The sequence below is a fragment of the Electrona antarctica genome (genome assembly GCF_951216825.1).
Source record: "Electrona antarctica genome assembly, chromosome: 2".
Taxonomy (NCBI): Eukaryota; Metazoa; Chordata; class Actinopteri; order Myctophiformes; family Myctophidae; genus Electrona; species Electrona antarctica.
In genome coordinates, this window is record NC_136807.1 from 37,182,431 (window position 1) to 37,208,552 (window position 26,122).

At 41.5% G+C, this 26,122-nt stretch overlaps 1 protein-coding gene across 5 annotated transcripts in view; it reads right to left on the minus strand.

The window, feature by feature from the left end:
- Positions 1-25,554, minus strand: part of ubr4 (ubiquitin protein ligase E3 component n-recognin 4) — a 61,451-nt gene extending 35,897 nt beyond the window's left edge. For 2 of the 5 annotated variants that reach the window (XM_079530168.1, XM_079530166.1), the window contains exons 1-39: positions 25,428-25,554; positions 21,957-22,054; positions 21,089-21,192; positions 20,300-20,429; positions 19,420-19,565; positions 19,078-19,180; positions 18,755-18,896; positions 18,468-18,592; positions 18,129-18,253; positions 17,899-17,958; positions 17,512-17,702; positions 16,569-16,683; positions 15,857-15,994; positions 15,619-15,736; positions 14,332-14,373; positions 12,054-12,241; positions 11,342-11,498; positions 11,141-11,226; positions 10,656-10,825; positions 9,726-10,005; positions 8,891-9,023; positions 8,570-8,649; positions 8,211-8,339; positions 7,807-7,989; positions 7,383-7,505; positions 7,055-7,284; positions 6,523-6,641; positions 6,131-6,228; positions 4,860-5,017; positions 4,387-4,593; positions 4,066-4,167; positions 3,787-3,887; positions 3,131-3,518; positions 2,656-2,719; positions 2,333-2,524; positions 2,101-2,171; positions 1,549-1,741; positions 691-924; positions 221-391 (exon numbers count right to left, since the gene is read on the minus strand). In XM_079530168.1, coding sequence (XP_079386294.1) covers positions 221-391; positions 691-924; positions 1,549-1,741; positions 2,101-2,171; positions 2,333-2,524; positions 2,656-2,719; positions 3,131-3,518; positions 3,787-3,887; positions 4,066-4,167; positions 4,387-4,593; positions 4,860-5,017; positions 6,131-6,228; positions 6,523-6,641; positions 7,055-7,284; positions 7,383-7,505; positions 7,807-7,989; positions 8,211-8,339; positions 8,570-8,649; positions 8,891-9,023; positions 9,726-10,005; positions 10,656-10,825; positions 11,141-11,226; positions 11,342-11,498; positions 12,054-12,241; positions 14,332-14,373; positions 15,619-15,736; positions 15,857-15,994; positions 16,569-16,683; positions 17,512-17,702; positions 17,899-17,958; positions 18,129-18,253; positions 18,468-18,592; positions 18,755-18,896; positions 19,078-19,180; positions 19,420-19,565; positions 20,300-20,429; positions 21,089-21,192; positions 21,957-22,054; positions 25,428-25,552 — 5,619 coding nt within the window. In that variant the 5' untranslated portion in view covers positions 25,553-25,554. The remainder of the gene's footprint in view (positions 1-220; positions 392-690; positions 925-1,548; positions 1,742-2,100; positions 2,172-2,332; positions 2,525-2,655; positions 2,720-3,130; positions 3,519-3,786; positions 3,888-4,065; positions 4,168-4,386; positions 4,594-4,859; positions 5,018-6,130; positions 6,229-6,522; positions 6,642-7,054; positions 7,285-7,382; positions 7,506-7,806; positions 7,990-8,210; positions 8,340-8,569; positions 8,650-8,890; positions 9,024-9,725; positions 10,006-10,655; positions 10,826-11,140; positions 11,227-11,341; positions 11,499-12,053; positions 12,242-14,331; positions 14,374-15,618; positions 15,737-15,856; positions 15,995-16,568; positions 16,684-17,511; positions 17,703-17,898; positions 17,959-18,128; positions 18,254-18,467; positions 18,593-18,754; positions 18,897-19,077; positions 19,181-19,419; positions 19,566-20,299; positions 20,430-21,088; positions 21,193-21,956; positions 22,055-25,427) is intronic. The other 3 variants (XM_079530169.1, XM_079530167.1, XM_079530170.1) reach the window with 3 other exon arrangements.
- Between the last annotated feature and the right edge of the window lie 568 nt (positions 25,555-26,122).

A 26,122-nucleotide genomic window follows, 5' to 3' on the forward strand; every position in this document is an offset into this window, starting at 1 on the left:
TTAGAGAATAAACAGGACATTTCACTAAGGAGACCAATATTCGTTTAATGTGCGCCCTTTGTAATCTAGTCTTCAACATCATCCATGGTTAGGGGTGGAACGATTATGGATTTTGGTGTAAATATCAAACAAACTTCATAATACTACAAGAATTACAATGATTTGACAAATGACATGGAATCCAAAAAAAGCACAAACAATACCCATTATGTCATCATACCATTAACTGGTCGGTCATCTCCACAGCCTTGTCCTGGGTGTGCAGTTCATTGAGGGCCTGCTGGGCACGACTGCTGCTTCCCACAGCGGACGCCTGCTGGAAGTTTGTCTGGATGGCATCCATCAGGAAGATGATCATTTCCAGAACGACTGCTGCAGTGGACGACCCCAGCTGGAATGTAGGAAGAAGAGGACGAGTCAAAGAGAGCCAAAAGACTGGACTCATGCGAACCAGGAAGACAACGTGGTTGTGGACCAATTACTGATCATGATTAGCAATATATTCTACAGTATCTATAACAGCCTGGACAATATTTTCAGTCACCAAAGAAAAGCAGAGAGACAGTGATTAATAACTAACAGAGAGAAGCTGCACAGAGTGACAGTGAAAGAAAGAAATCACGCGCACACACACACATGCACAGAAATCTTGCACGACTCGGACTGATATACAAGGACCCTGCCCCTCACCACTTGTGTCAGAAGCTCTTCCTGGCAGCCCTCGATGCTCTTGCACACGCTGCTTTTCTTCGGCCTGTCCTCATCACCAGATTTGCCGTCACAGATGGTGACTTTTCCCTTGTCGGAGGGCGAGGCATTCTGGTGGCGAATGGCGCTCTCGGGCATTCGCATCTCGCTCTGGAACGCCGACGACTCTTTGAGGGTGGATCCCATTCCACTGCTTGGGCTGCGTTTGACCAAGGCCTGTAGGGATGACGAGACCAAGAAGGCAAGGGGCCAGTCACGAGAGGAATATGGTAGAAAGAAATGCATGTACACAGTTTGTTGTGTCAAACAAGCTTTTCATACATGGATAGTTACGTTAGCATCTCTGTTTTGCTGTCTTGACTATATTTAAACATTTCTGATTAACCAGATAAAAAGGCAGGTCAACTGGATGGTGTGTGAGGATGTGCTAGATGGCAATTCAAACTACAATTCAAACTATGATAAATAAGATCATGAATTATCAGACTTTTTACACAAGAAATGACAGCTATTATTGTGAATTAAGGCAACCAACCATCAAGTCAAAACAGATGTAATTTATTTTAAAAGGCACAAGGAGACGGAGAGATCTCCAGAATGCCATAGCCATGAATGTAAACATTGTAGTGGCTATTTTATGTCATTTACAACTTTGTACACTAAGCAGAGCAAAATTATAAACACAGAAAGAGGATGTAGACCTCAGACTAGCACTCTAGTAAGAATTTCTCTGAATGAAATCTGACCTTAACGTGTGACACTAGCTAGGACCCTGATCAAATGAAATGGGACTGTGATGGAAATCAATGAATGGGGGAATGATTTGCAAGCCAAAGTTACCGCTGTCGTTCTCTTCCCATGGTGACCTGAGGTATTCGGTCTCACCTGGCAGCTGCCATCCTCCTTGGCACCGCAGTCGCAGAAGAAAGAGCCGTATTTGGCATAGGAGATCTCATGGTCTTTGTGACAGACCTTGGCGCACACTGTGCACACACCTACCCCATCCACCATCTTACATGTGTGACAGTGGTACCTGTGGAACAAGAGGAGCAAGGCAGAAGACTGAGCTGGGCGCCCGTGGTTGGCTAGGACTCCAAACTAAGCTAAATCCTTCACCAGGTGAAGGGTCTGCACGATAAAGCCAAGACAGAACACCTTACATCTTCATTGATTTGTTTCCTTACACAGCCTTGTATGTAAATAAATGGACAAGAAAGAAAAGAGTGGAGTTATTATGAGGATACTACAATTTGTGTTGGAAAAATTGTTCAGAACAGGTAAAAAAAAAAACTGTTTCGGTTATGGCAGAACTACAGAAATGCTGAGAAAAACACTTACAATATAAACACACTTAAAGGGAAAAAAGGATCTGATCTCAATCATGTGTTTTACCAATGCTGGTTCATGAACTCCTTCTGAGTGATGGTGAAGGTGCAGAGTTTATTACACAAGGAGTCTTCATCCTATCAAAGCAACACAAACATGTTCCACATTCATTTACATGCTACTTTTAAACATTAGAATGTTTTTTCGTACACAATTTCAAAATATCCATTTTAATCATGTTATTTCATGACTCTGCCGATGCAGGCAGACAAGACAAATTGAGTTTAGCGATTCTTACAGAGTCTTCAGCCTGAGAATCGTCCTCCTCCACAGCGAGCTCCTCTACCCAGTCCGAGTCCACCTCCATGGCCTTCTCCTCGCCCTCCACCAGGAGAGCAGAGGAGCCCTGGCCACTGCTCTGCCTCAGGGCGTTCATCACATCAGCCAGGTAGGAGATGATGTGGCACGAGCACTCCAGCATGCTGGCATGCTGAACATATAGAACGCAGAATAGAACACAAACTTGAGATGTTAAACAAACACCACAATATATGGGAATTGATTGAACCATTAGAGGTATTGTAAAAGATTAACAGTGTAGTGCTGGACTAAATAACCTACCTTGCCCTGAGTCAAATTTGCGCTCACTTTCTCCACAACATTCTTCTGGGTCAAATACTTCTTGCTGCAAAAGTTAGATCTTGGTTATACACATTAACAGTCTAAATATTTGATGTTTCAATTAAGTTAGTAGGTGAAAACATTGTTGTGCAAATACGGCTGACAAACGTATTCTGCTAAAGCATGTGTAATTGTGTATAGAAACTGGACCTATATTTATAGAATATACCCAATGTTGCACTTTTACACACCTGCACGATGAATCTAGTTATGAAAAAATAAATCACCAATCGCTTCTCTTTCTTTTGGCTAAGATCAAGTGGGGTAAAATATATCACCTACATACTGCATATATCCCTTATTTTATCTATATTTTCTTTTAAATTTTTATTTATTTAGTGTTGTATTTTCATATGTACCAACAATATTCTTCAAATCTGCCACCCTAAAATTTGCACCATTTCTGACTGCTTACCATCTTGTCAGCCAATCAATAGCAGCCCTGTGCAGCTGCAGGTGACCGGCCCCTTGGCCAGCACTGGCCAGAGTGGCCATGATGACCATGAGCTCAGGAAAGCCTGTTCCGTCACCATTGGCAAGCATGTCTGTTGCCATGGGTATGAGTGTACTGAGGAGGACCGTGCACACTCCCTCTCCCACCTGGCTGTTGTCACGCACAATATGGGTGGTGAGCACCTGCAGGAGCTGTCGGTTTTCCTGGACAATCTCCAGCTGCTCTGAGTCTTTGGGCGGGGTGGCTGTCATGCGTGTGAGCCAAGACTGGAGGCGTGATGGCTCCACGCACGCCAGCTGAGCCAGGGATCCACATAGGCAGAGCAGGCTGGGGTTTGGACTCTTCTCCGCTGGGGACGACAGCAAATACATCACGGTGAGAGGTTACATGCTTGAGGCACCATATTATTTACTTTTAGTAACCAACTTATAGTTCACACAACCCCTGTGAAAAGCATCACTCGGCATGTATGATGCACTTTTCTACTGAATTTGTAGAATCAACACTTTTAAGTTGAAAACACATTTTGTTTTTGTTGAGCACCACATCACAGTATTACAATTTCTAGGATTAGAATTTCCCACAAATGTACAGAATTTCAATAAGAGTAAGCTTACCGAGTTGGAAAAGTTTGGTGAAGAATTTCAGCACCCTGTTGCAGAACTTTGCAGATAGGTTCTCATTGGCTGTTGCCATCATAATTTGGACCAGCTCACCACTGGAAAGAAACAAACAAAAAAAAAAATGAAGCAGTGGAATCAAACTATAATGTAACATGTGAACGTCTTTTATAATGACATGAGTTAAGCATGTGAGGAATATTTCTCACAATTGATCGATAACGATCAGAAATCAATTAAATGGTAAATGCCCAGTGCTGTGGTCTAAATAGTTACCTGAATGAGAAGAATTCCTCCATAGCCTTGCGGGCGAGACTGCTTTCAAGCTGCTTTTCAAGATATTGTAGACATTCCTCGAGCACTGATTCATCCAAACCACTGAAATAAGAAAGATTGGAATTGTATGGCCACCATAAAGATTTGCATTTTGACTACACAGCCAATTTGACTGAAACTATTACAGGGGGATCATAAACCTGTGGGCGATAAGCTGTTCTCAAACCAGAAGGAAAAACGCTGCTAAAAATCAATACGATACCAATATAAGATTGGGAACACTTTTCTGAGGTCTGATGGGCTAAAAATCCAGGTCATTACCTATTGGGGTCCGAGTGGTTGGCGATGATGTTGTAACAGCCGGTGACCAGGCGTTCGTAGATGCGGGCCAGGAAGGCGTCTGATTCTGCAGGACCCAGGATGCGCTCCAGTGACGTGCTGCTGATCTCAGCTACACTCTCCGTGCTGCTCTCCAGGAGAAGAGGCAGCAGTGTGCGCACCACCTGCGAGGGGGTCAACTCCTCAGTGCTGAGGTGATGGAGAAATATTATCCAAGATTAAAAAAAAGTCACTATGACAACCTTGTAGCCAAAATACCAACTTGTACAGTATATGTTCCAATTTCCAAAGTAGTCGATTGCTGTAAAGACGTGCACAAACATTTGGAGTGACAAAAGCTTTTCGATTGGTGTATTGTTGAAGTGTATAAAAATGGATAAAGAGCAGGGAGATGTTTATCAACATACAGTATAGGTTTAGTATAGGTTTGGAAGAGGTGCTGAACAGACACTTACACAATAAGGTCCCCAGTGAGACGAACCAGCGAGAGGAGGATGTGCTTGAGAGAGGAGGCCAGGGCCAGGGACTGGCAGCTCAATGTCCCTAGGTGAGCAGCCTGAATGGCACTGATGTAGCTCTCTGATGGAATGGTGTCGTTGGCAAATGCATTACGCTGAGGAGGAAAGAGGAGACAAGCCTCTTAATAATGTCAAGATGACTGATACCAGTTTCAGAACTGCAGAGTGGCTAACTAGGAAAAGTGCCCCTCAGGAGCACAGGTCTCCACTAGGCCAGGTCAGGTTATTGTGGCCTCCTGGTGGCGCTATAATAGGCCAATGTGAAAAGGGTGCCATTTCTTCTTACGCCTTGTTGGTGACACTATAACAGGCCAATGAGAAAAGGGTGGGATTTATTCCTCAGTAGGAAAGTGTGTGAAAGATTTCACATAAATTGCACGCTGCGTTCATGATTTGAGGCAAAACGGGCCAATCCTGCAAACTTTGGAAGCCAATGTTAGCCAATTAGGATGGAATATGAAATATCGGACACATGACTATAGAGATACTGTGTAACGATTTGCAGGATTTTGACAGAACCTGGAGGAGTAATATCAACCAGCAGGGTCAACTGCCCACCTTTAGTCTGCCATCGTGCTGATTGATGTGGTTGTACATTTGTGGTCTTGTTGAGAACGTCTGCGTGGCCCAAATGTTTATGTAGAACAGATGTAGTAATTTCCATAATAATTGTAGTTCCTATTTATTGGTATCACAATAAAAACTCCTTTCAAAGTTTTGAAGTATTTTTTTTTAAACATACATTCTTTAATGTTAATGTTGTGAACTTGTGATATTATCATTACAATCTTAGCGTTTTGCCAATTAGTTGGGGGCCCACTTGCAATACCCTCAAGGCACAGCAGTGGGGCCCAGCACATACTGTAGGTTGAGGTTTATTCAACTAAATAAATCCAGAGATCCAGAGTCCAGGATTTCCAGCAGGTGCTGTGTAATGGTCCAAAATGACTATAAACAGGCACAGCCCAGCCCAGTTAAAGCAGAAACTATTTGGGGCGCCTGGCGGCCTAGTGGTCCAGGCACATGCCACATAATATAGACTCTGGCTCTGTTCGGGTCTCGTACATGACAACCTTTGCTGCATTTTTCTCCCGTTCTCTCTCCCTCTTTCCTGTCAATCTTCACTTTAAACTATCAATAAAGACAGAAAAGCCAAAAGCAACAAAAAAGAAAAGAAAAAGAAAAGCAGGAACTATTTCTGCACATACCCATGATCCAATGTTGGGGAACTCATTGGTGTGGATGTTATTCCAAGTCTCACACAACGTCTGCACAGCTGAAGGCAGGTTCTGCATCACACTATGACCTGTGACAATGTATCAGAAATGAAGCTCATGTTAAAATGGTGTGTGAAGATTTTCATAAGCTCAAATAAAATAAAACTATAAAAAAGGTAAGAATAATGTGGTTTAGTGACAATTATAAAATTCACAATTAAAATGTATTTGTTTTACAATTGTTCTTTGGGGGAATGCCTAATTATTATCATATCTCACAAACTGTCAAATAACTCACAAACTGAGATAACTTTAGCTGTAGATGTGCTGCTCTACTGATCAGCAAAAGTATATTTTAACAGTGTGAACCAGGCTGTACGTACCAAGCGTGTTGGCCTTGCAGCGCGTGGAGCCGATGGAGAGAACTGCTGCATAGCCTTGGAGTTTGGCATCTGTCAGCTTGTTCTCTCCTTCTTCTGGGAGACTCATTAGCAGGTAAGACCTGGTTTGGATGAGTCAAGGCAGGTTTGTAGTGTGAATTCATTAATTTACAAATATCGGGCCCGGGCCCTATTTTCGCCTTATCCCTAAACTTCTTTGCCTTTTTTTTGTACCATTTTCAAATCATTTTAGAATTGTTCAACTATCCGATCCGATCGACACGTTGTGAGCTTGTAGATTTGAACTATTCAAAAATGTTCTTCAATATAGTAAAAAAGGAAAAGAAGTTTAGCACTGGCAAACATAGGGCCCTAAAACTATATTTTCCTTATTTTAACAAGTGGTCATGCAACTAAAATTCAGAATTTTATCAGACAAATTCAACCAGTACAGCAGCTTTAGAGAAATGTACTAGTAATGGTTACAGGGTAGAAGAAATCGTCACCCCAAAGAATGTAGAATTTCTTATCTCACCTTGTGAAGGCAGTGTATACATCAATCAACTGCAGCGTAGCAGGCAGCAGGTTTTTGGTGATCTCAGAGGCTTTCAGGGTGTCCGCCTCTATGGCCACCTTGGACAGATGCTCATCTAGAGACACTTGCACCTTGGAAATGACCGCATCCAGTGTATAGATAGCTTGTAGGGAGGGCACCTGATGAAGCGGCAGGATCACACTTGGGTCCACGGCGGAAAAGGACGAAATCTGCAAAATTAGGAAGTCACAGGAAGAAATTTGTGCTTGATTTAGGAAACGATAAGAGTGAATACCTGGGTTGTCACCAACATTGTGATAGTCCTTACCTGCCGGGCGATGTATTCCTCTGCTAGCTCTACATCGTACTTCACAGTGCTGCATTTGGCTGCTGTCGTCTCAACCAGAGAGGCAGCCTGGTCTGCTTTCATCCCCTGCTTGACCAAGTTTTCCTGTGAATTAATAACATGGCATTAGTAAAACATAAAAGAGGACCATCACACAAAAAAGATTTACAGTAGCACTGAAAGCTTTGCTGGTGAAGTGATAAATACAATTTAAATCTGGGTCCCCAAACCGGTAATATGCACCCCAATAAAATTCCCATTGTTAATTTAACTCTGAGTGTACAAATGGAACTGTCTATTTTATTTGTACATTGTTCTGAATTAAATAACACAAAGGATTTTACTGTTAAAATTGATCTTCTTGAGCCATTTGCCACAAAGCTATCAAGAAGCTAAAAGTCCAAACCTTGATCCAGTTCACATAGGTGGGAACACGCAGACGAGAGGACCACCGTAAGGTGTGGAGGATGTCACTCTCACTTGGGTCACTGCAGCCCTCCTTCAGCTGTTCCATGTAGGCTTTGGAGGGCGGCAGCACTCCCAGAATCCTCCACAGCACCAGGAAGTAGTACTGAAGGGAGCAGGCCTCCTGCAGTAGAGAAATACCCCAACTTGTTAAGCAGATGGGCAGTAGATTACAGATGACATTTGTTACCCAACACAAATAATGTTGTTTTGACATCTCTTAGCCACACAAGTACACACAAACTCAGATTACTAGTGAAATTATGTTAAAAATAAATATTATACACACATTATAATTAAGGTAATAGTGATGGTTAATAATTGTATCCATATTGTGGTTCTCACCATAGGAGTGATTGGTTTGTTTTCTTGTCTCCTTGCTGTGTCAAACTGAGACCCCGCTGCCAGGAGCGAAATGAGCATCGAGTAAAGTCCATCATATGTCACTGCACCATTAAATAGCTTGGGAAATACCTGGAAGAAAATCAAAACCTTTAAGGACAGTGTCCAAATGCCTACACACAGAAATTAAAGGATATGGATGGATATATTGCAGGGAACTACTTATATTAATATTTCATGATACGATGTAAATGTAACTAAATATACCTTTTCATCACAGCATTATAAATATTTTCCCATTTCATTCAACATAATGAATAAAAACAATGTTATGCTAGATAAGATGACAGATGGAGTCTCACCTTGCTGTCTAGTCTGCTAATGTCGTCTTCAGACACCTCGGGGGACAGTACGCAGTAGAACTTAGGCTGTGTGGTGGAATCTACGAGAGGGAAATGTATGCAATTATTACCTTCACTACTAGCAGCTCCAAGACTAGCTATATTCACCAACAATGAGGCTCTATGACAATATAAACATGATGCAAGTTCAAAATGGTTGGTGTGTGAACATGCAAGACTTTAATACTGTTCAACTAGGATTAGTTTTGGTTGCGTTAAAACCTGAACTCTAACAGAACTACAAACAACTAACTTTCAAACATTGTCCTACACTGGTCCTACCTGCTGAGCAGTGCTTGGCCCAGTTGTCCTCAACCTCCTTAAACCCATAGTAGAGTGGGAGACTGTTCCGCTTGCCTCCATCCTGAGCAGAACTTGGCCCAGAGGACGGTGGGGTGAGAAGATTGTACTGTACCTGGAAATCACAACTTGGATTAGTTCAATTACAAGTCGTTTCTGTGAACTGCAGTGCTGGAATTGGTTATGTAATAAAACAACCAAGCCAACAAATGGGTGAATACAAGAAAGGGGAAGTTAACATTGCAGACCTTATCACAATTACATTTGACAAATTGTTTGAGTAACAAATCGGTGTACAGGCTTTCGTTTAGACATACTATTGGTCTGACTGTCAGTAGACCGACACCCTACCTCAAACCCTAACCGCAAGCACGGGAGCAGCGCATGTTCGAACGCATGTCCGTATTGTCTGACTGTTTCCACATGTCGGTCCGTTGGTGTGTCTAATCTGCGTGTGCATCCCCAAAACTCAGACCCGTCTGAAGGACTATTGGTTGTCTGAGTATTGGCTGTCTGACTATTGGTTGTCTGACTATTGGTTGTGAGACTGGCCATGGACAGATAGACACAGGGGGGTGCAGTACTCAGTTTTTGGTTTAGACTAGTCATTGGTTAGACCAGTCATTAGTCCTACAACTACAACCTATCTCAAACCCTCACCCTAAACCTAACCTCCCACAGGGCAGCACACCTAAACCTAACCCATGATTAACCAATGACTAGTCTAAACTAAGTATGCACCCCAACATGATCTCCCTCCTGCCTTTGGCCTGGCGGAGAGAATAAATGAATACAAAAAAAACAATAGGACTCAAACCTGTTCAAACAGGTACATGGGTGCCTTGGAGAAGTGCTGCAGCAGGTAATCCAACACCAAAAGCAGGCGCGCCAGGTTGAGGGGTACAGCCTTCAACTGGGTGTCCTTGCTCTGGGCCACCTCTTGTACGGCCTGGGTGACTAATGTGAGAACAGTGCGCCGGCCCCGCTCGCACAGGTTGTGGAAGAGCAGCAACAAGAGCTGCAGGTGTTCCACGTTGAGGTCCTCATCAGCGTGAACGGAGCCTTGGATGGTGTGCTGCTTCAGTGTTCCCAGAAACCTGTGAGATAGCATTGGGAAAGGTGTGAAAGGAAGAGTAAACTAGAAAACGGCGCTCAGGGCAACACATATCTCCGCCAGAAGATGTCCGATATCATTAGTATGACAATGATATTGAAATCCCTGCTCCACACAGCTCCTTATTTGGGCAAGACTGAACGTCAATGGTGGTTCAGTGGGACCGGCAGGACGGTGGGTCTGTGATTATGAATTTCCAAAATGTAAAAGATATCTGCACAAGCTGTTGATCAGTGTCGTGGTTTTCAATATTAGCCGAAGAGACTAATATTTCTCTTTTGTTAGTTGGGAGGGGGGATTACCATCTACTTTCACCAGCAAAATGAAAATTTCAGCAATGAGTTCAATATAAATATAATATATTGGTATTGGAATTGTATCGGACGATATGTCCCTGCAAATAATTGGAGATCGGATATCAGTCATAATTTCAATACCGTGCATCTCTAGTTCTAAGCATCTCAGAGTATGTACATACAATACTTTAGGACAGAAGTGCCATGAACCACCAAGCGAATCAACTTGTACTTTTGGAGCTGCAGATTTATGAAATACAGGTCAGTAAGGGCAAATTTGTGGTACATCATTGACTTGAGTGACTTATACGAGCGAGTACTGGTTGCCATAGCGTACCTTTCCCAAACCTTCGTGCACTCGGGCACATCAGGTTCTCCTTGCAGGCTGGCTTTATGCTGCCATATAAGCAGAAGTCTTGAGAGCACTGAGAGGGACTGAGGGTGGATGTAGAGAGGCCATGGACCCTCTGAAAAGGGGGCAACTCCCAGCTGCTGAAGAAGGGTGGTCTGAAAGGGACAACAACAATACGGCTGTAAGCCAATCCAAACTTATCTTCACTTTAGCTCTTGTTGGATAACGAGGATGATGGTTGCAGTTTCACCTCAATGTTGTGCTTTGAGAGGTATTATTGATTAACAACATCAAATTATTATTACTTGATGTGTTATTGTATGTGATAATGTGATAAAATGTTATAGATCCCGTGCTGTACTGTTGTCAACTTAAGACAAAGCCTGGGTGTACTGTAGACAAAGGTTAACCTTCTACTACCATTCTTTTTGGCGTAAAAGTAACCTGCTGTAAATCATCTAATTTCTTACCTGCAAGGCTGGGGATGGGAGGTCTGATGTCACCAGGGTGTGGTTGAAGTGATAAAGCGCCAGGGAAAACACTTCATCTGAGGACCCTGCAAAACACAGCATGCAGCAGCCATGTTTAAAGAAATCCATTATATATATATACGTATATGGAGATTAAGTGTCAATGTAGTTTAACTATAAACAGCTTTTTTTCTGACCAACCTTTGACATCTTTGTCTACGTCTTTGATGATGCTGGCCAATGTAGCCATGTGCTGTTCGGTAAGAGACACGCTCAGGTAGTTGCGAATGAAGTTGTTCCGAGACTTCAGCATGGAAGTGGTGATGAAGTTCAGAATGCTGGATGCCAGACTCAGGAACTGAGGAACAGGAAAATAAACAACAATGAATTGTAGAGGTATTCAGAGTTTATAACAGGAAACGGGTAACGGAAAAAAGCCTATGTGCCTTCACAACAGAAATTAACATTATGAAAAGCTTTTTACTTTGAGTTTTATTATAAAATAATATAAAACCAATTCAAAATGCTATTACCCCTCAATAGCCAACTATTCAGCATTTGAGTAATTATAATGTTAGTTTTATAGTAAAATGTAAACAAGGTTTGTATTTTATTGTTTTGCCAGTGTTCGTGGTATAGGTAACCTGTGTGTGAGAGAGTCTATGCACGAATGCGTATGCATGTATGTGGATGGTGTGAAGGAAAAAAGATAAACCTTTGTGTGGGAGGAGTTACAATGTCACTGCTAAAACCTAAATACAATGCCTAATGTATTGAGAAACCAATCCTTTGTCCCTCTTTGATTTGTTTGAGGACTATGTCTAGGGTTTTGAATTGTCAAGAAGCATGTTGTACATTGTACTCAATAAAAAATAATACATTTAAAAAATAAATGTAGTGTTCAATGCCTCACCAGCTCTGGGTCCTTACGGCCAGCCAAGATGTTGCCGTTCTCACTTGTATTCTGCTTGCTGGGGCTCTTCAGTCTAGGGGATGTCTCCAGGGGTGGAGGTGGTGGAGGAGGTGGTGGAGCCACTTTGTCTTTGGTTGGAGAGATAGTCTCTTCAAACCAAAGGCCCAAGATAGGCTCACTGTCATCATCTGAAATGACACGCAAATCATTAAAATGCATTCCCTAACATAAATAAATGTATATGCTCCAAACATTAATGACACAATGTTGATTGTGACACCAACAATGCAGTGCGGCTGGTAGACCAAAGTGCCAAAGTCTGCTATTAGCTTAAGGGCTGTGACTGACATTTAATTGGGTAATATCCACTTAAAGGGCAAAAGCAGTGAGCACAGTGAGTGCCTATCACAATAGAGGGTATGTGCATGCATAAAGTGAGTGGCAAATGGAGTGGCAAAGTGGGTTTAACGTTTAATGCAATCAGATAGGACTTTTCTGTTTAGATGTATGGGCTGTCAAGGCCAGAAAGCAGTTTTTTGCCACTCAGTAGGCATTCCCACATAACTTCCGGGTATGATGATGATGCCACGCACACACCCTCTATGTTAGATGTTTGCATACAGACATGCTCATATTGCTCTGAAAACAATAATTTGGCTCTTCTACTTCAGTTAGTGTAAAAATTATCTAGCATCTTTATAAAAAAAAAACATAGAAACAACCCATCACTAATGCTTTAGAATCTAGCTTCTAGCTCCGACATGTTCTGTGACCTGTATTTGATGCTGTCCAAATACATAAATACATTTGTATTAAGATTTCAATGGCATTATTACATTTCGGGCCATTGTCAAATGTGATTAAATAAGAAATTACACTAGCATCATTGGCCCAATTCCCTTCCACAATTGTGCATCGGCTACACAATGCAATACACAGATGAGCTGCAGCCAACTCGGTTTAAACTCAACTCGTTTTCCATAAACAGACATTGCAAATATCAATAATCCGATTCCTCCATTTTAAACAATGCGATGTGTAATGACTATGACTTACAGCTTATCATATGCATTTTAAACAATGCGATGCGTTATGACTTACAGCTTATCATATGCATTCTGAAGCTATCCAGGGTACAGTATGTGGTTATATTGTAAATACCGGTTTTGATAAAGCCTCTATTTATGATCTGAAAGCAGGTTAATCCTTAACTCCCATCTGGATCATCACAAGCAAAATCCAACAACAACCCTCTAATATAATACTTGATTGATACACCGGACGCAACACTTGGGACAATCCGTGACAGTGATTTAGTTCATAAAGAATATTCACATCTACTATAAAGACAACAGCATCACGTGAAATATAATCATGTGTTTAAGCCTATGGCTCAAAGCACAGCCGGGAGATGAGATGTTATGTTGAAGGGTCGTTTATGCTCATTCTTGCTTTGATAGGAATTAACTCTTCAGGCGTCACTATTCTGCTCCCCAAAAGTCAGCATGTGAAAATGAATAATTCATTCTTTGTAATACAATGTTCACTGAAAATAATTGATTTTTAACCCATTTAGGCCTGAGGCCGATTCGAAAAACGCCTCTAAATCCTCTGAAGGTTTCTGAAAAACTTCAAATATTTATATAGCAGCATCAAAATTTTACATTTTTGAATACTGTACATACTGTACAGAACCCAAAAATGGGTTCCCGGCATGATGGGGTAAAACACCAAAAGGGGTTCCCGTCCAGAATGGGTTAAACTGGAAAACATTATGTAATAAACGTAAACGTACAAGTAACGCACGGAAAAAGGTTGAAGGAATAAAGAACTCTTCTCACTCTACTGTATATGTTTGATGGAGGAAAACATTCCAGAGAAAATATAACTGGGAGATTAGGTTTGTTTTATAATAAAGTAATGGATACTGGAAGTCAATGGCAGTGGCTAATCAGTATGAATTGGCTACAGAAGACTGCGGAAAATAGTCTGATGAAGTATTCCTATCAAGCCAAGAATGAGTACCACTACCTACACACATGAACCTACTGGTAACTATTCACAGTACTACTCCCAGCTACTCCCAGCCGTGAGAGACATCTTGCTAAAGCCTGCTCATCTGTAGTTCTGTTCTTTTCCTAAACTAAACATGGCCACAGCATAAAGCCTAAATTGTGGGTCACATACACCAAAATAAATAAATAAAAAGAAAAACAGATCAATCTAGGAAAGTGAGGTGAACACCAAGTCTTTGACCTGAGGACAGAAAACTGCTGACCTGAGACACAAGCTGCACTTGTCTTCTCCTCTCTTCTTTCTGCTGAGATAGTAGACACTGTCAACTACACTGGCATTGTGCAATGGAGTGACAACAACAACAATATGGGTCAGTGTTGTTGTATGTATGACTGCTTGTGTGGTGTCCCATTGTATGCATTTGTTGCCCACGCACGTGTGTGTGTGTGTGTGTGTGTGTGTGTGTGTGTGTGTGTGTGTGCATGTGTTTGTGTCTGTATGCATTTCTTTAGACACATGAATGAGTTTTATTCCAAAATGCTATACAACCAATTGCGGGAGGTGAGATTTACAACATCATCATGGAGGTGAAATTTATAACATCATTACAAGTACTTTGTTAATATTATTATTATTATTATTACAGAATGAGTCCACAGAACTGTGCCAATTATTCTCTAGTATGAAAGTGGTCAAGACCGCCAATTTTGCAGACCCCATTGGTTACGGTGACAAAATCAAACATTTTTTCTGCCGAGTCAAACAGCTGCCATCAAGACCGCTAATTTGAAAACTGTTTTAGTGATGACTTTCTTTGTGTGTGTGTGTGTGTGTGTGTCTGTGTCTGTGTTTTAGTCAACTCAAAAACTTTGGAACAATAGTCCCTCAGTCTGACATGAATGTACCGACCTTTCTATAGGCTGCCACCAGGTGGCCTGACTCAGTCAATTACTCACTTTCCCACAGCCTTCATATAGCCTGTCCTACACAGCCTAAGCTATTCAAAGCATCCTTGATGCATCTCAGCCCTAACACTGCGCTCATATCAGAACACAGGAGAAGACTGTACTTTCAGCACAAGTTTAGACACACACCTTGTTATTAGGAACATAAGGCCATGTTATATGCATTTTAGTCTTAGATAGGACAGATGAAGGGCATACATGTATCTGACTGTCTGAGCAGGTAATCTCAGGCACCACTGGCTGAGACCATAAATGGGCCACTGATTGCAAGTTACCCTGGATAAGAGCATCAAATAACAGCAAGTAACACATTCAGAATTGTATTTTAAGGTGTATTGTATATAGAGCAGATTATGATTGTTTGCATTGAATAAATGATCAGTATGGTGATGAACAACAACAGGGGAAAATGTATCAAGTCCATTGTCTTTGTTTAACATTTGATGAATGCTTTTATCCAAAGTCCTTCACAATTAGCCAAGTGCAGAGACTAGTAGCATGAACCTCACATCCTTCTCCAGTATGGATGGCTGCCTGCTACAGTGTTCATGCATCAGATTATCATACAGAATAACGCTCATTACCTTGACTGCTATCCTCCTCTGTACTGCTGAAGTCGTCTTCATAGTAGGTGTTTGAGTCAGTGGAGGCACTGGCATCACTGCTGACTGAACCCTTCCTCTGGCGCTGGAGGACACATGCCTGATGGACGAAGGACATGAGGTCAGCATGATGACTGTAGGGCTGCCCTCTGACATAATTTTTTTTACCGGACACAATGTCCGGAGAGAATGATATGTTCCGGTCTTTGTCAATGACTACCTTCTTGTATGACGTAGACAGCAGGGTGAAGAGCAGGTTGGTCAGCGGTACAGAGTCTATGAGCCTTTGGACTCTCTGGATGGAGGTGCTCTGAGCCATGATGTTGAGCTCAGCTGGGGGTCCATCACTGGCCCAGCCCTGTTGGGAAGAGAGGATAAAAAGGAAACTTAAATGGTTATTTGTGATTTTTGTAACATTGTAACATTTTCTAAAATGTTTTTGGGTGGGCCTAACATCAATGCTTAACTTACTCTGTTGAATGATGGTTTTGCACACCAAAAATAGCCAATCTACAAGCTGTATGGCTGTTTTTGGTAAGCAACACCACCGCAAAAAAAGAGAATTCTGGATTGCTACAGAAGCCCTTTTGGGACAAAACACTGTGCAACTACTTTGTTCATTATGAAAGACAGATGTGTTGTCTCTCAGAGCAATAAAAAAAAAAAACGATTTAGCCCCAAGACCCAGCGTGCACGGTCAGAGCTGCTCTGTGGATGTTATGTAATTTCTTTTTTCACCTGTACCACTCGTCATTGGTTTATAACAGTCAGATTAAGGTAAGAAAACGGCCAATCCAGAATTATCCTTTAATTTATAAATTCATTTCAGACTTCATTTCAGTAAATCACAGGTGGTCAGGCCCACCAATAATATGCATCAGACGTTAGATATCCATCGTATTACCTGGCTGCGAGACTACACTTCAACTCACTTGATTGTTGCTTACCCGGTGCAGGGCCTCTACCTGAAGGTCCTGGAAAAGCGATGTCAGGAGTTTGATGGAGTGGTTAGCCAGGATTACAGACAGAACTCCAAAGCCTTGGTGTCTTTGAAAAAAAGAATCATTCATCAATGACAACTAAGTGATCCTAACTGTAAAACACAAATCACCAACTCGATAGCCTTGTGGTTAGAGTGCCTGAGATTGGGAGGTTGGAGGTCAATCTCAGGCTGGTGTAACACCCGAGAATCGAACCCGGGTCTCCCGTGTGGAAAGCCAACATCTTAACCACCAGGTTGTGACTTGTGAGCCACTGCTAACCTATATTAGACTTTCTTTAGGCCCTCAGGCTGAGGTTGTGAGCCACTCTGCTACACTCACGCCCTTTTTGACCACAGGGAAACAAGTTCCGGCACCATCGTAATGACCGGGAATTAAACCTGGGTCTCCCGCGTGGAAAGCCAACATCTTAACCACTAAGCCAAAGGGGAGATACTAGGCCATCAGGCTGAGGTTATGACTTGTGAGCCACTCTGCTACACTGGGGCAGACTATACAAATTATACCCAATGCTTTTCTCTCAGCATCAAGGTTTGGATTGGGGTGTGGCTCAGCAAGGGTACTTACTTACAAAAAACAATATATTTGGCTTCAACACAGTGAAAAAACTAACAATTTGCAATTTGGGGCCATGTCTGCATAGTGAAGAGCTGTTTTAGCACTGCCCCCTCCAGTACTGTGCTTCTTAGATGGACTTAGTATGTCTACGTGGTTTATGTAAGCAGAGCCAGGGATACTCTCCTAAGCAAAGAAGTGTTTTCTCATGTTAGCATACCTAGCTAGCATAATGACTCCCCAAACTCTGACATGACAGGTGTGGTCTGACTAATGTAATCATATCATTTCATTCATGGGAGTATATATCAACTCTCACCCTTTCCCAGGGCCAAGTTTAGGGGACCCAGCTCCATCTTTGGTGCGTGCAGCGATGTCCCGAACACGCAGTGCAGCCAGAGGATCCTTCTCTTTACCTTTATCGGCCAGCGCAGTGGGGCTTAGGTTGAGGATCAGGTACAGACTGTTTAACAGGCACCAGGCTCCCAGCAACTGGAAATTCTGATAGTGCTGTTGAAAACAAAAAAGGAAAATAGCGTGTAACTAAACTACTACTACTACCACCACCATTACTAGAATTGTTCAGGGCTTAAAAGGAAAATCTGAAATCATGTTTTGACAGATGACTGCAATCAATTGTTGATACAGTATGGTAAATTAACAGTTTCTGATCTGCATGCACTGCGCTTTATGGTACAGTACTCACCTCACCGCCCGCTCTACGAGAGTTACTGATGGCTTGTCCAATCATCTCATAGATTTCCAGCTGTTCACAAACACAAATATTGAACTTATTTATTTTTTCCATGTCGTCTACCATGCAAAAAAACACTGCATTGGCCAATATGACCAATGCAATCTGAATTAGCAGGCTAATCTGTGTTCTTTTGTTTGAACCAGTAAACAATGCCATAAATCTGTTGTGGAAATACTCACACATTTCTGGACGATGGTGGCTGCATCATTTTCATAATCTTCCTCCTTTGTCCCTGTAGAGGCAGAGCGAAGCTGCACGCCACTGCCTACCTGCAAAATGGCCATGCAAGTAGCCACACTGACACCTGAAGAAAAGGTTTAAAAAAAACAGGTTAATACAACTATACAACAGCAGGCTATACAACAGCAGACAGCTGACAGAACAGGTCAAATTAACGGGTACAGGCTTTAGTTTAGACATACTATTGGGACAACTGTCATTAGACCGACAACCTTAGTAGTTTTCATTAAAAGATAGTGATGGTTATGCTTAAATCCAGTTACTACTACAGTACGTACCAGCATAGAGACAGCTCAGAGCCAATACGGTCATATCTAGTAGTCTGCCTGGTGTCAGGGGCTCCAGGACCGGTAGGGACAGTGTATCCAAAGCCATAGTCACATCAATCACCAGTGAATGGAACCTGAACACGGATTTTGACGGAAGTACAGAACAATTAAGGACATTGGTACCTTCGGTATCTGATTATGTAATTTCTTCTTTTATTTTTCCCAACTAAGAACTTAATGAATCATCAGGACAGAGGGAACAGCAAACAAAGACATGGCGAATTTGCTTGACGTACCCATTGCGGACTGCAGTGGCATCAGCCACAGTTGCAGGCATGATGAAGAATGAGTTGGCTGATACAGCATCCTGGAAACGGTTGATATAGCGAAGAAAGTAGGGCAGGTTGAGGCACACTCGTAGCAACTTCTCAGACCCACCTGAACACATAAATCATAAGGAATGAACAGAATTTTAAAAATGAACAAAAATGGGAGTACTTTCACTAGGTGCTAGCCAGGGCAAGTACAGTTAACCATTAACATGAAAATAATTCACTGTTCATGTAGTACTGATATATTTAAAATAAATATAATAAATGAAACTCAAAGATCTATTCACCTAGTTCCTGTAAGCTTGACACATTCTGAGAGACAAAGGCATTTTTCATCTTGGCCTGAATGGCCTGATCTGTTGTCGTTTGGTCATCACAATCACTCTCAGCCTACATGTAGTGAGGTAAGCACAAAAGGGGGGAACAGGATTATGTTAAAGGTAACAGACATTAAAATGGATTACTGCAACTTCAGTGTAATAATTACTTGGTCAAGCTATGAGAGAGATTAAAGCTGAGTTTGCTGGCAAGTAAAACAGAGCTGGACAAGACTAGCTGTGAACTTTGGTTCACTATGGAGGCTCAATTAATTGCAATGAGCAGCTGATTCATGCATGGATTATACAAACCTGCATGTGCGCTGCTGACGGAGAGGCCAAGATGGTGGTAAGGTCAGGGTTAAAAACCGAAGTCAGCTGATTGAAGAAGTTCATTTGCACTTCCTTCTGTCGGAGCTCTGGGTTCACAGCACTGGGCAGCTCCTTCTGGTCTTCCACTGTTATATTAATAATGAATTGCATTTTATAGCGCTTTTCCAAGTGCTCAAAGCGCCTTACAATGGTTCATTCATTCATACATTGGGAGGCGAACACGCCGAACAGTCGACGCCAGCGTCCTCACTTGCCAGTCACACACCATTGGTGGCAAGCTCACACCGACCAACTCATTGGAGGCAATGTAGGGTTCAGTGTCTTGCCCAAGGACACTCTGACATGTGGACAGGGGGAGCCGGGATTCGAACCGCCGACCCAGGGATCATTGGACGACCTGCTCTACCTCCTGAGCCACAGCCGCCCCATATTAAAAAGAAGACAAAACCCTTACTGGCATGACTTTAGCAACATCAAAGCCTGTGGTCCCGAGCTTTTACTGTAGACCCAAATTTAGAATTTCGCAGTGTGGTTTATCTTTTCTACTTCTGAATAATTTGCTTGTTTGCTCTACCATAATTATGAACTAACAAATTACTACATTGCCAGTAATGTTGTGACATACACAGTATACTGCTCTATAAAGCCAACTAACTACCCTACCTAGTCTGAGAAAAGTACAGTCCGTATCCACACGAAACTGTTGTCATGGGCAGTTACGATAGTGCTGCTATACTTGTATATTTTAATTTGTTGTGACTACCACAGTTTGCCATGACCTCTGGCATGTTATCGCTCTTTGCATCTGTAGGCCAGTGTTGCTTTTTAACCTTTGCAAATCCTTTTAAAGCAGACTTACCATCTGAAAGCGTCTTGACAGTTTGAGGCAACTTGGCGGACTTCATCATAGCAGTGAAGGTAATGATCTCTGTGCGGTCTAGTCTGCTGCAGCCAGTGCACAGTCCTTTTATCAAAAGGATCAGGTGTTTCTTAAGGGAGGAAGAAACAACATAAATAGTTTAAATTCATTCAACTTTAAATTAAAGAAAGGCTAATGTCAAAATAGATTCCCATTATAACAGTTTACCATTTAACTCTGTCTGATCGTGGATTGCATTTTGGTTTATGTGCGTACATTAAACTGTGTAATTGTTTTGTTGTGTTGCTATACTATGCCAGTTTGATTTAACTCAGAATATTGCATTTATTTGTATTCAACATGTTAACATGTAAATTTGTGGATATATGGGAAATAACATTGGTATAAAAGCGTGCAGAGCAAGGGTAAATCCCATATTGTCTGTCAAGTTCAACAGTTACATGATTCTACATACATCATTGTATGTCAAATTGCAAAAATACTACCCCATCTACAAGCTCAAAACAGCTCAGAGCGTTGCGAGCATGTAGACCTCAGATTGAGGTGAGATTGCACCTGCACACTCCACCATTATGTTGTTGTTGCTTGTAATTGTGCAAGAAATCAAATACCTATTATTGTTCACACATTTTTTTCCGAATGTTCACCTATTATGATATGTCCAGAATAGGGATGCTAGGGCTCATGTATGTACTCTTCTAGCATCAATACAGCCACAGCACTATCCTCCATTAGCCAGATTTGGTTAAAGGGGTTCATTTGTCTTACCTGTGACACAGCACATGCTTCGTCTGGGTTCTCCAACCTCAGCAGGGAGAATTCTATCAGTACTTTGCATGCTGCAGCTACCGACAGCAACTGATTCCTGGGAACTACAATAATAAACAGAATATTAAGTGAACAGAATAGATAGATTGGCCTAATTAACCTTAGGTTAATTTGGTTTGTTTAATGGAACAAATATGTATAGCCATTATGAATTCTGGAAAGAAAAAAAAAGCTCACGAATGAATTATAATTTTCACAAAACTGTTCTGTTTTACAAATGTGTATTTATAGGAGCACAAATGAATACTTTTATCATACAGATGGTAATATTTGTATTCATCTTTTCCATCCAATTTAGTCATGATACCCCAAATGTTAAGGCCTTATGTGCCACAAGGCACGAAGTGGATAGGTAACAGGTAACCAACCCCAAATCCCACTGCTAAGTGCTAACCCCTACCGTTTTGTTTTGGGGAGGGTGCAGACAACTACGTCTCGCCCATTACACGTGACACTACTACCCCCCGTTTCTTTTCACAGTGACAATTTCACTGTGAGCACATTTACGCATGCAGAGGAACACTCTGCATGCGTTCCCACAGTTCCATTCCATGCTGAACAAGCACCCCAACTAACCTGGAGTAGCTAATGCAGGCAGTGAAAGATGGCCCACCCCCCCTGGGTTCCTCCCACCCATGAACACAAACACAGCCACTTGTTGGGAGGATTTTGTTTAGGATTCAACCCCCAGTCTCCACGACATGAGCATGAACTTTACCCCTACACCACTCAGGCCACACCATGTTTCACATTTAAAATGAAAAGTGAGAAAACAGAATACCAATGAGGAAATGAAACTGATACTTACTTTGTCCACATACTGTGGTGATGTAATGTGCAGATAGTGCCACGAATGATGAGTAGAAAGGCTCATATTGTTTGTCATGATGAAGAATCTCAGATTCACTGCAAATGACAATTAGAACACATTGTTTGTACTGTTAAATGTCCATTATCATATATAATAATTAATAAATAATTACCATATAGGTTTTAGTAGTTTGAAGTGGTTGTATCAAACTTTTATGGATATTTTCATAAAAAACAATCTATATATTAGTTTTAACAGCATGCCAGGAGTAATCTCTGTCCATAGTACTCCAAGGCTGAAAACATGTATCAGATCAGAGGTCACACGTGACGTCATGTGTGACACATGTCATGTGTGATAAGGGTTGACACACTAACGGTTGCCCGACTGGCCGTTGCAAGTAAATAAAAGTTCAGGCAAGTGGAGTTTGATTTCAGATTGCCCGACCAGCAAGTGAATGCCGTCTTCATTAAATATTATTGGCTATTCATGAAGAACAATGCAACCTTTTTACAACTAGCAGTTGTTTTTTTTTCTTAAAGTGACTGTCGCCACTCGCAGTTATCAATTGGATTCAACATCAATATTTTCTACAAGCACAATTTACTTTTCAGGCAAGTGGGCATGACCTGTGCGCAAAACATGACCTTCCCGACAGCCAAGTGCCTCTGAGACCTTAGTGTCAACCCCTGTGTGTGTCATATCATATTTGACACGGATTTGACAATCATGCATGGAACAATACTTTTAGTCACAGCACTTGCACACTCAAAGAATGTTTCCCCTTTTTTGTCTGTGCTTGTGTGCCTGGCACATGAAGGGTAATAATTATGCTACTGATTTCAGGTCTAGTAATAAGCAGGCATTTATATTTGATTTGCTTTCTCGTGTGTGTATGTATGTATGTATTTGGTTAAAATGGGTAAGGTTTTAAAAAAGGCAAAAGCATGCTCTGTTGCACTGGCCTAAAAGTGGGTCCTCTAAAACTGCTCCAACTTCTGAGAATGTGTGTTTGGTTCATTAGCCACCAGATGGCATACCTTATAAGTATGTATGTATGTCTGTATGTATTTAAAAGAGGCCTTTTTTGTAAAATCCCAGCCTATAATACCTTAATATATTAAAAATCCAAAGTAAGGTTACCAGTGAAGGGCAACCTGCCTATTCACTGGGGACTATACATATGTATGTATGTATGTATGTATGTATGTATGTATGTATCCTATTCTATCCATCTGTCTGTCTGCTAGTCATAACATGTATTAGGTGCAAGAACAGCTGAAATAAATTCAGAGAGGCCCTGCCCCTGCCGAAGTTCTGAATTACATCCTTTTGAAATTATAGCCTACCCAATACCCACCCAAAAAAAGGCTGTTTGGATGAACTAAGTAGTCACCTTAAGTGGTGACTGGTGATAAGTAATTATATGACTATGGGTGATTATTAGGCTGAGCTTTGAGTCACGTTTGTAGTCTGCTTAGCCAATATAATATGTCAACATTTCATACGACTACATCAATTAACTTGCATTGTTCCCGAGTAGGCTGGTGCCCAAAAAGGGTACCAGTCTAAGATTGTCTTAAATGAATTTCCTTAATATCGAGTGCGTGTGTGTTAGATTTTTCCTGAATTTGGCATGCATGTCTGATGACAAAATAGTCTTGCGTAGCCATACAACTATTCCACAGTCTCAGTCTGCTATGTACTACAGTAAAGCTGGTGCGGTACAAACTGGACAAACCGAGGCGAATATATATATATATATATATATATATATATATATATATATTCAGGTCTGACTCTGAACGCAGCTTTAAAGTATAGTCTGGAACTACACCTCCCATTTCTGATATGCAGCAAGCTATATAGGCTTTGAGTATTTTGAATTATATTATATTATATTGTTTCTTTTCCCTTTTTACCTCCATTATGATGAATTCCTGTACTGTTCTTTGTCTATATAGAAGTGTCTATTTGTACGCCTCTTAATGTTTTGATGAATTGAACATGGTGGACCCTGTTGTAAACAAGTGTAATGCTTAATTGGGTCGTCCACTCACAGTTAACAGCCTTTCTATTGAGTTTGTGCTTGAAATGTACTGTAATTCTGCAAACTGTTAATACAATTTTCAATCAATCAAAAAAAGGACAAATTGGTGCAAAAGACAAAATAGAAGCGGGGAGGAGGTATCACATCGTTTTCAGAGCTTCTGTGCTCCAGACTGTATGAAGGAAGCGTTTGAAAATTGTGGCAGGCAACAGTCTGGCTCAGGAGACTAGATGACAAATAGTCTAGTAAACGTTTAGTTAGTTTCATGGGCGAATGGCCTAATGCTTGAAAAGGTTACAATTCAGGAACTAATTTATTCCTCACAATCTGTAATGCATAGCAACCAGGTTACAATGAACGTACACCCAGTTGTATTCATCTCAATTCACCCAGCTGGCCAGTTCATGATTAACTATCTGACTCGGGGTGTCAAATGACAACCCACTGTACCTAAGTGACCTGTCTGAATTGACTTGATGCACACGGTGTATGCGTTTGCTAAGCAGACAGACAGCACTGCAGCTCACACAGTACAGTACACAATGCTTGTACAAAGAGTTCTCAGGCAAAATTCAGGACTAGATCACTGAACCTAATCCCTGCTGTTGACATTGACAACTGGCCCCGACAACAATAATCAACCACGTTCTCACGAGTTTGACACTAGTGCTGCACCACCCCTTTTATCAATAAGCAGTATCCGCATACAAAACTTCCAAACATCCACTCTATAATGTGATCCATTCTCTTAACATCGCCAATGTAAAGTTAATCATTTCGTCTTATTCCAATATCCGAGAACCCTGGTCTCCGCCTACATTTTCCGTCCAACCAAAACCACCCACACACCTGATGACCGTCAACTGACTCGCCAACACCCTAATGATTTATTTGCAACGCTAACATAACAATATTAGGCCAACAACAATCCATGTGGCTGTCTCGGTATGCTAACCGGGTTAAATACTCTAAAAGTGACGTTAATGAAACTGTGTTGCTGTTCCTGGGCCTTGGCAACTTACCTAACGTTGGGCAGCTGGGTCCAAGGCCCATTAGCTAGCTGCTTGTTTGTGTTAGCTTGCTAATGATAAAGCAATTTTTCGTTCTTACAAACGTAAGTTAACATTTGCCACGGCATTTAAATGCAACTTCAGTCTCAGCCACATGTTGACCGTGTCTTGTTCGCAATTGGCTTGCGAGTTACCAGAGAGTATAGGCGTTATAAGCCTTATAAGTTAGTTAGCTAGCACGGCAGCTAACGTCAGTATACCACTGCCAGTCAAACAGCAGCTACCCAATGTTAGTCATCCAAGTTGACTTAACAAGCTAGCAAGGTAGCTAGCCAGCTGACTGCAGGTGCGTACAGCTGATATCCAAGTAAACAGCGGCCCGTATTTCACTGACATGTAATAGAATACCTGTTTATTATAGATCCAATAAGCTGAGGTAGCTCTTTCGTTTCAAAAGCCGTATACGAAGCAGATAAAAGCGGTCGGACAGCCGCTGTCCATTCGTGTTCTCCGTCTCCTCCGCTCGACGCCATCTTGAAATTCTGTAGGAAAAAAAACAAAAAAATGAGCTACAGGAAGAAAAACCATTGCAACCGAATGTGAACCACAGGGGGCGCTCACAGTCTTTTGACTTTACTATGTGTACTGTTAACAATCTTGTTAACAACATTGCACAAATCTATTTATAAAAGAAATACACAGTGTTGTTGACTATTTTCTGTATGTGGAATGAATTGTGGATAGGCCTATATAATAATCCAAAGAGAATATTCGTTATGTATTCTGTAAATTCTGATTTGTGGCAGCATCACCTTTGTGGTTGGCATGGAAATATATACAGGTTTTGATTGATTGAAGAATGTATTAACAGTTTGCAGAATTACAGTACATTTCAAGCACAAACTCAATACAAAGGTAGCCTATGCCATTCTAGCCCTAGGCCTAGCCCAAAATTTGAACTCTCGTAGATGTATTTATCGATTCTGACATTTGTAGATGTATTTAATCGATAATCTACGAGAGTTCAAATTTTGGGCTAACCCGGCCCCTAGGGGCCTAGGCCTAGAATGTCTGTGATCGTACATATATTTCATGTATTCCCA